This window comes from Crassostrea angulata, chromosome 1 (assembly GCF_025612915.1).
Source record: "Crassostrea angulata isolate pt1a10 chromosome 1, ASM2561291v2, whole genome shotgun sequence".
NCBI lineage: Eukaryota > Metazoa > Mollusca > Bivalvia > Ostreida > Ostreidae > Magallana > Magallana angulata.
In genome coordinates this window covers 11,174,423-11,184,300 of record NC_069111.1, presented here as the reverse complement: position 1 = coordinate 11,184,300, position 9,878 = coordinate 11,174,423, and the positions used below count along the sequence as shown (strand labels likewise).

The window sequence follows — 9,878 nt, the reverse complement described above, 5'->3', positions numbered from 1 at the left end:
GACCGCTGGGGGTAGGGTGGGGCCACAATGGGGGGTCGAAGTTTTACATATGAATATATAGAGTAAATCTTTAAAAATCTCCTTCTCAGAAACTAATCAGCCAGGAAAGCTGCACTTGTGTGGAAGCATCCTCAGGTAGTGTAGATTCATAGTTGTGAAAATCATGACCCCCGGTTGTAGGGTCGGACCACAATGGGGGATCAAAGTTTTACATAGGAATATATAGAGTAAATCTTTAAAAATCTTCTTCTCAGAAACGTATCAGCCAGGAAAGCTGACACTTGTGTGGAAGCATCCTCAGGTAGTGTAGATTCGTAGTTGTGAAAATCATGCCCCCCTGGGTAGGGTGGGGCCACAATGGGGTGTCAAAGTTTAACATAGGAATATATAGAGTAAATCTTTAAAAATCTTCTTCTCAGAAACTAATCAGCCGGCAAAGCTGAAACTTGTGTGGAAGCATCCTCAGGTAGTGCAAATTCAAAGTTGTGAAAATATTAACCCCTTTGGGGTAGGGTAGGGCCACAATGGGGGGTCGAAGTTTTACATTGGAATATATAGAGTAAATCTTTAAAAATCTTCTTCTTAGAAACTAATCAGCCAGTAAAGCTGAAACTTGTGTGAAAGCATCCTCAGGTAGTGTAGATACAAAGTATTTAATATGTAATATTTTTCATTGTCCAGATAGTTTTTATTAATCCATTAAGCTGATTTTATCAAACCTATTGTTTCTCAGGTGAGTGATGTGGCCCATGGACCTCTTGTTCAACGTGTCTTCAGAATTTGTTTTGCTTATTTTAGACATAAATTGATGTAATCTGTAGAAAAGACCAACCCCGCTCTAATAAAAGATCCAATCACCAATTGGCCGTTAAATTATGTAAATTATACATATTTAAACATTTGTGTAAAAATAAATCTAAAGAGCTTTATATGCATTAACATTTTTAATGTTAAATGCAGAAATGAAACTTTCTTTGTAATAGTCGCTCCAGCTGAAAATGCTTACCAAATAGTTAAAACATATCACTTCATAAGTTTAAGGAAGCGCTCATTATTCTATTGCCTTGAAGGTTCTCTAAGGAATATTTTGTCACATCATAAATTGATCCAAAATTTGGGCCAATACTGCGGAACAATAGGTCAGTGTTGCTTTATTCACTTTGAGATTCTATTTCTAAAAGCAAGAAGCAAACATTGCTCTACTAAACGATGCAGTTAATAACTATACAAGTTGGGGTCTACAAAAACAAAGCTGTTCAAAAACGTGTGGGTTTGAGTTCATGATCTTAAATATCGCCAATCGGTATCTGATTCCTATGGTTCAATTAACATTTTAGGGTTTTTTTCATGCATGATTTGGTTCATATTCCATTTATGGCCGTTTATCTGACCACGTTTCATCATCAAATACTCCTTTGAGAAGCTGATATAACCCATTAATACTCGAGACACTGTATGAAAATATGACTGGTAGGTCAACACCCAATAAGGCTGAATTTGGAGTCTATATAAAAGCACATGTCAGACTCGATAGAGACTCGAGAGAATTTTTAAAAATATCATGTAATGTGTATGGAAACAAGTGTATATCATTGAGACAAGGTTACAGTTGGGTCAGCAAATTCAAAAATTGCCAAAAATGTTTCGAGAATGTAAAGTGGACCACTTTCCTGGAAATATAAAAACGAGCCCATTTCGAACATGTTTTCATTTGACACATTATCCTATAAATGTATATTCTTTATCAGATAATACAAATAAAAAAATCATAACATCTTTAAGAAAACTCCTAATAATCGCTTTAAATTTATTTTAGAAAACTACCTAATTCATCCTTAGGTAGAGACTTCTGTGTTGACGTAATAATAAACTCTGATGCGTAGTGTAAACCACTCAAGTGACTTATCCTATGAAAACATAACCAACACCGACTAGCTTGTTCTATCTCAAAGTCACAGAATTCATCCTGCCTGGAAATTAAACAAAATGCATGTATTAGAGTTTATATTAATACACAAATGTAAGCATACACAAGGCTGAAGCACTCTGCCATTGTTTTACACAATCAGTCTACCACTAAATGATATACAAGTATAATTGAAATGCATATCGAATGGTTTTAAAGTGAGAAAATAAATTACTGTGTTCGAGTGCATTTCTTTGCATTTTAAGGGACTTGGACACATTTCAGATCAAAAATTTTACTCGTATGGTTTAGATATAAAATGGTTTACTTGCACATTTTGAATGATTGACCAAAATTTGAATGTTATAATTTAAGTTATAAGAAAGATACAGATGTACGAATTCATTGCTATGTAAACAAAGCTCGAGTATTTTATTTGTTTACAAACAACGTAAAGTATGAACTTGTCATTTCTTTGACAAAATAACTCGAAAGAAACAAGGTAAACTTGTTAAATGTGTTTATAAAATACATTATCAATAGAAAAAAACAACATTTGATTGAAACGTATACCAATAAAACACATGTAATCAATAACAAGGCTCGAGCTTTGTTTACAAAACAAAGAATTCCAAACTCTGTATCTTGCTTATAACTCAATATCTGATTTTTCTTATTTTGAAAAAGTATTAAATGGAAAAATAAAATTCAAAATTTGGAGCTCAAATGGTGTCCAAGTCCCTTTAATGTCGCATTTCAAATTTTTACATAGATTTGTTTTAACTAAATAAGCATTCAAATAGTTCTAAGTAAACTAATATTTAAAAATGCTACAATACGGTAATACCTGACAAGAAAATCAACTTATCTTTCCTCAAACAAACAATATATAAAACAATCATTTCAAATCGAAACACATTGAGGTAACTGGTGATTGACTTCAAGTACTTTTTGTTTAAATATACTCAAACCGAAATTTAAATCCTGGATTATAAATTGGATCTGTAAAATCAGCTGAACTGTCAATGGCATTTGCCATCGTCATCCAAGAATAAAGACTGCTATTGGTGCTGTATGTGTCAAACAATGTCCACCATAGGACAGTGCCATCTTCATTCGTCACCTCTAATGTTACCTGTGTGTTAAACAACGGACTTGATTATCACAAATAAAAGGCTAACCTAAGTATTAACCCGACGCAAGTAGTTTATGATATTAAGTATGATGATAACTTAATATATTTACATTTTCAATTGTCTTTGTCTGTGATAACATTACGAATCAATTTTAAAGCCTTTAATCCAATAATTTAAAAATAAGCGACAAAAAAGGGCGTGTCTTATAGCATAACCCGTTATATACACCTTATAGCAAAACACGTTATTAAACAGCTGCGCCGCGTAATAATACATAGCATGTGCTACATGAAAAAAAATAATGATTTTGAAATGTTGTTTTAAACTGTAGATATTGAAAATAATATAAAAATAAGTAATAAGAAATCATTATTTGAATATTTAGAGGTGAAAATTTTGGTCGGGGCGTGGTAAAATCTATCATAAAGCACTTCGAGCTTTATTGGTTTAGACCAGGCCCGACCAAAATTAACAACTCATAATACTAAATGAATAATTTCTTATTCCTTAAGTAAGACCTTTTTGAATCACGGTCGATAAGGTAAAATGCCTCTTCATTTAGGTTAGTTTGCCGTTATATCATTAAGGTAAAATGCGTCTTCATTTAGTTAAGTTTGCCGTTATATCATTTTTACATAGTTGCGTAGCCCATGTTCTTAAAAACCCCACTTGGTTATATATATATATATATATATATATATATATATATATATATATATATATATATATATATATATATATATATCAGGTAAACAATAAACGAGATTTTGATGTCGAGAGACAAACCTGTGTAGGGGGGTCGATGCACCATTTATCCACTGTTGGGGACCTGTATGTTCCCTCAGATATCAGTGTTTGAAGTGGCAGGGATTCCTTCCCCTGGCTGTGGTTAATTCCTCCGGTGATATTCCAGACATCTATCATATCGATGGAAGTGTTTGTCGTCAAAACCATGAGAACTTAATGATGAAAGAAAGAAAAGTATATACAAAAAGGGTAAAACGGGTATTAGATTGCTAAGACAGGCGTTAATTTTTATCTAAATAGCTAAGGGGTTTCATTTTGTTTATTTATCTTTGCTTTTTAATGCTGTTATGTTTTTGTTATGTGCATTAAAACCTGTAAAATTTGAAGAAAAAAAATGATAAGGATTATAGATCCTATGTTTTCAAAAAAATCTATAATTACATTGATATAAATTGATTTTTCTTTAGCATCCAAGATCAAACAGAAATTTTTAAGGTCTACTGCACTGATACCCATGATTATAGATACATCATGTCATAACACTAGATCAGTAGGCCTTATCATCTGCCTTATTATCCGTATTATTACGGTACCGTCATTAAAAGGATATCGATCCTTGGTAATCAAATCAAATTAATATCTTTTGAAGTAATCAACATATTCAGTGGCCTTTTTCTTCGGGGGAAAATGCAGAATAGTGCTTTATTTCTATTTTAGATAATCAAAGCATGTCAATCCTATCCATAGACAAACTAGATATGCAGCATGATTACATAAAGGGAATTTATATATCTGTGAAATTATTACGATATCAAATAGAAATATTCATGTGAATTTGTACAATTTCATAGACAAATCTACTATAAAGGCGATTGTTCTAGAATGCTGTTTGCCCTTAAGCACTCTTATTCTGTACTGATGTCCTTTCAGACAGTAATGATTTTATCATGAAAGGGTAGAACAAGTATAAATTGATTGAACCATTGTATCGAATATTTTAAGACAACAGCAACAAAAGTAGTTGAATCCTAATGCATTGATACTCAAATACAGCAAGTAAAAAAATAACTGCTTTTTGTGTCCACCTATTTTAGCTTTAAAAAAAAAATGTGTAAATTTAGGTGGTATGGGACAACTCCAAACTTTGACGCACTTTCCATCGACATAAATGACGCAAACACAAATGTTAGATTTAATCTTTTTCCGATCGGGTTAGACATTCTGTGCATCATTATTCTGGCACTTTTCTTGTATTCAGTTTGGCGTTTATTTTCAGTTAGTTGAATAAATTTCAGTAAACATAGTTTACAACGCGTTAGTAATAGTACCATCAAGCTTAGCGCTATAAAATCAAGCATAATTTCCCCCCAAAATTGTTACTTGACAGGTTAATGCAATGCATTAGAGCATGAATAACTAATCTGTTAGTCGTGACTTCTAATCCTCCCATAACATGGATTAATTTCCTACGATTTTATTTTTCATCGAAGGAATTCTCGAGAACGGGTGCCAAGGAACGAGGTTAGACTAAATAATGTCATGGCGGAAAGAAAAGAGCCACTTAACTATCGGGCAGATACTTTAATTTACATCTGACAACTTTGGTCTGAAACATGCAAATAGATATGTATACACTAGCGTTTTTTAATTTCAGATATTTTTAACACGACGGACTGATAGTAAACCTTATACATTAATTTGTAAACAATGAACAAATTGTGTGTAACGTCTATACATAAATGATGTATGCTTTAAACGAAGTAGTTGAATGGGAGGGAGGGGGCGCAAATTTTTTTTCTTCAAAACAGTCTTATATATAAAATTCTTATTTGGAACAGTGACAAAAATTTTAGTGAAATTTTTCCAGTCAGCTGCAACAAAAAGAATTAAGGCCAAGTGCATGAATATATCATTCATTTCAGTCTGGATTTTTCATTCCTGTCTGGTCCTCTAAATAAGCAGCCAGGCAGGGTTTTTTATTTCAATTTTAAAAAAATATGTTAAGAAAGCAATTAAGAAAAAAAATGAACATGTAATATAGAAACATGCACAAAAAATATGGTTCAACATCTTATGCATTGTATCATTTTAATGTGTAATTATGTTGATTCCCTTGCCCTTTTGCTCAATAAAATGTAATAAAATTACTTTTTTATATTTATGTTGGATTTGAAAAAAACCAAAGCGATACAAAGGGTCACAATTTGAACTTTAAATTTCGAGATATTTATCTTTAAATTGTTTTTTATGAGGCCTTGCATAGTACTTATAACATCTAATGCATTTTGTAGCTATATTATGAGATCAGGCTTTAAGTTATATGATTTAAATGAAGCATAAACTTAAAATTTTAAAGAAATACGTTAGTTTTGTGTACCTGTCAAACGTTTATTAGATAAAAAACAAATAAAGGACAATTAAAATTCAATTTCCAACTTTTCTTTAAAAGACAAAATAAACCAGATATCATTTTAAAGTATGTAAAAATGTGACAGTTATACAATATTTGAATAATATGCGTGATATTAAGATAAAATGATAAAAATGAAATACTTGAAAATCTATCAATAATAGACACCAGGAAAAAAGTATTGCTATAAAAATTATCAAGCAATCTGCTACCACAACAGACATTGAATTTATTTTCAGGTTTGCATTATGAAGTTATTTTATATTTTGCTCAAACAAAGTGATAATATTAAAACCTAACAACGAGTAAAATACTCTTACCTTTATTGGAGAATTGTTGTCCTTTTACTAAGTAACCATAGCAACACATACATAATATGGTCAGAACTTTACGATACATGTATCAAAATAGAAAATAACACTTTTTTGTCCCTTACAACTCCAACGGCAAAATGCGAATGGTTTGTCTCAGCATGACAAAGAGATGAGGTGGCCCTGTTCATCTATAGACTTGCTAGACTACTAATTACGGTATTGATTCTCTGGAAAAAAAAAGTCAGCTATAAAGTCGAACTTATTTCATAGATCTTAATAAATGATATTCAGTTTTTGAAAGATGAAAAAGCAGTGCGCCCAAAATGAAATAAACATCTTGAATAGCAACTATATCAAAAGATATAATCTAGTAAGATCAGACGACAGGAGAATATCTTAACTGAAGTTTGAAAAACAGATTCATTATGACAGTCTATATATCAAGCGTGTATCAAAGATCAATGTGAAAACCAACAGACAAAACAGAAATCTTCTGAGATGGCATTCAATAAATCGATTACTTAATGTCAAATATAATGAATGACTTTTTGTAATGTATAAAGTAATATTGTTTTTTTTTATCTGTAGTTCCACACATTAAATTGCCCAATACTTGATTTTAGTAAAATTTCAGTACTGTTCAATAACCTTTCATCCCCAAACGGTGCAGTTTTTATCCATCTCAATGAACTTTAATAATACCCAAATGAACTCCCATGCTGCTCAAATGATACCCTGATGAGCTGTATACCCACATTAACCCCAATGATACTCCACTGAAACCTATGGTGCCCTAATGCAAATATTAAGAACACAAACAACACCACAATGAATCCTGATGGACAACATGTAAAAATGGCACTGCATTGAAAAACAATGCTATGTCTAATATGTTTAGCTATTTTGACTGTAGTTTTTAGATTGTCAAATCTATGATTTCATGATTTTTATCTTATTCCTGTAAAATGATCAAATGATGTCATTTATATATTTTTTTACTGATTTTATTGTGTATATATGTATAAATCAATATATCGGAAAATAAAATTACTCTAAGGATATGTAGAAGTTTAACCTGACAGATGAGAAATTAACCTTTAAGAGTTAATATCCCATAGGAAAAAAATGATAATTCCCATGTGGGAAATGAATCTCATACAGGAAATATTGACAATCCTAAAGGGCTTTCTAAAACTCCTGTAGAAATTATATTTCCTTTAGGAAAATGGTATTTCCTGTAGAAATTTGATTCAGACAGGTAGTTTTAAAATTTCCCATCGGATTTTTTTTTCAAATTAATCCTTTTGGAATTGAAATTCCGAAAGGAATTTTTGTATTCCAATAGGAACAATTTTAACTTAACTGTAGGAATACATGTGTATTGTTTTATCCTATGGGAAACATTTTTTTCCTGTAGGAATTTATTTTTGAAAGGTAAATAACTCAGCTGACAGGTGAGATACTATATAACAAAAGGTGGTTGTTAACTCTTTAAGCAATGGTTAATCATATGGCATATTTGAATTTTTCGATATATGCAGCTTAGACAGGTGCAAAAATGCCACCTTGGTACTGACATGATTATCAGGAACAGTGTTCTTGATGGGTTTTAAAATCCGGTAAAGAAAAATATAAATTTTGATTGTATAACTACCTCTCTTATTTAAATTCATAAAGAAAGTACTTTTATCCTCAAAGAAATAAGAAGATCCTTTAGTATTTTTATATATCCAAAAAGAGAGTCATTCGCAATGCTGTTAATTTTTTTTTCAGACGGTAGGTTGAAAGATAAAATTTTATTTGGAAATATTAGAAATCACAATATTATAATTCTAAAACGGTTGACTTACTCAACCAAATTTAAATCAGACATAATACTTAAAATTTTGGCCTTTAAAACAGAAAATAATATTATTTGAAGAAAAAAAATGATATTTTATATATTTTAAACTGTATTTCATATGAATATAATAAATGGCAGAATGTTTTTCAACAGTTGAACAACTATTGATACATTTAGCCGCCCTATCCTCCTCTTTTCATCTCATTTAACTCCAAAAAAGAAACTCTCTTGTTCTCAATTCATGTCGAATTTTTTGAACTGAACTGTTGCTAAAACATTATCTATAACCATGAAAGGAATACATTTTACACTAATTGTATTTATAAAACTTAAAAATTAAAGATATAAATTGAATACATGAGATTTTCAAAGAATAATAACCCTTTATTATACATGAATATCACATCTGTCGTGGTTTAAAATTTCATGTACAAATTATCAATACATTAAAATCCCGCCTGTAGGTAAATATAACGATTACATGAAGAAGTTAAAAATACCCGAAATTGGAGCGTGCGCGGCGTATTCAGAAAATCACACGTCATGTGACGATTATATAATAGTACTTCCTTGAATTGCAACTTTCGCTTTGCATGGTAAGAATACATTTTATGAATGACTATTGAATATAAAAGACTTCATGGTCTATTGGTGTTATTGGCGATATTTGTTTCCCTATGATGTGTACTCTTATTTGTTATATGCAATGACTTATTGTTTGTTGACAAAACCCCAATACAAACTAAACAACGTCGGGCCTGAAAAATATTTCCTATATGGGCAGCGGAAAGGACAAAAAATATTGTTTTACGGGTATTTTTTTAAATAGATATATCATTTAGAATTACTAAGTTACAGAAAGTACACATTCCATATAGCTTTTTCTTAAACATCGTGTAATTCTCGTTTTAAGATATCGAAACGCTTTGCCTTAAGCAAAATGTTAAGATTTTTGTTCCATTGAGGTATACTCTGTCCGAAGATATCATCGATTCACATTTTGCTAATCTCTTAATATAAATAGATACTTTAGGGTTCAAACGATGTTCATTCAAAAGTATGAAAACCACAGGTTGTCTGTGTTTCTTTATGCAACAGTGCAAAAGTTCGTTAATCAATATGCTCTCCAACTACACGGCACATGGTGCCATTTCGAGCGCACAGTTTTTTCATATCTTATTTACATTTTTAACGTTCATAATGCTTTTTTGTTCCGTTGTTAAATATTGTATGTTCTGACATATTTTTGATCGATAATCAGTTAACTTAATAACTCTGGTTGTTATGATTTTTATGTAAAAGTAACAAATTGTGGTATTGGCTTTTAAGGCTCAAAGGTTTTAATTGAACTGAGCCTGATTGTTCAATCAAGAAAATGGTAACAACAAAATGTCTCTATTGCAGGTATGAAGGTCCACGCTGTTCATTTATCTTGTGATATAATATTACTTACCAACATAGACTAGATCTAGATGATGTAAATCTGTGACGGGAAGGGTATATTTGTAAGATTTTTAAGAGT

The 9,878-nt window shown here is 31.0% G+C and overlaps 1 protein-coding gene across 1 annotated transcript; it reads right to left on the bottom strand.

Annotated features, from left to right (window-relative positions):
- Positions 1 to 1,711: 1,711 nt before the first annotated feature.
- Positions 1,712 to 6,700, bottom strand: LOC128168515 (uncharacterized). Its single transcript, XM_052834732.1, has 4 exons — positions 6,520 to 6,700; positions 3,829 to 4,001; positions 2,878 to 3,041; positions 1,712 to 1,970 (listed from the first exon to the last, which is right to left on the bottom strand). The coding sequence occupies exons 1-4, from the start codon at positions 6,596 to 6,598 to the stop codon at positions 1,808 to 1,810; spliced, it is 579 nt and encodes a 192-aa protein (XP_052690692.1). The 5' UTR covers positions 6,599 to 6,700; the 3' UTR covers positions 1,712 to 1,807.
- Between the last annotated feature and the right edge of the window lie 3,178 nt (positions 6,701 to 9,878).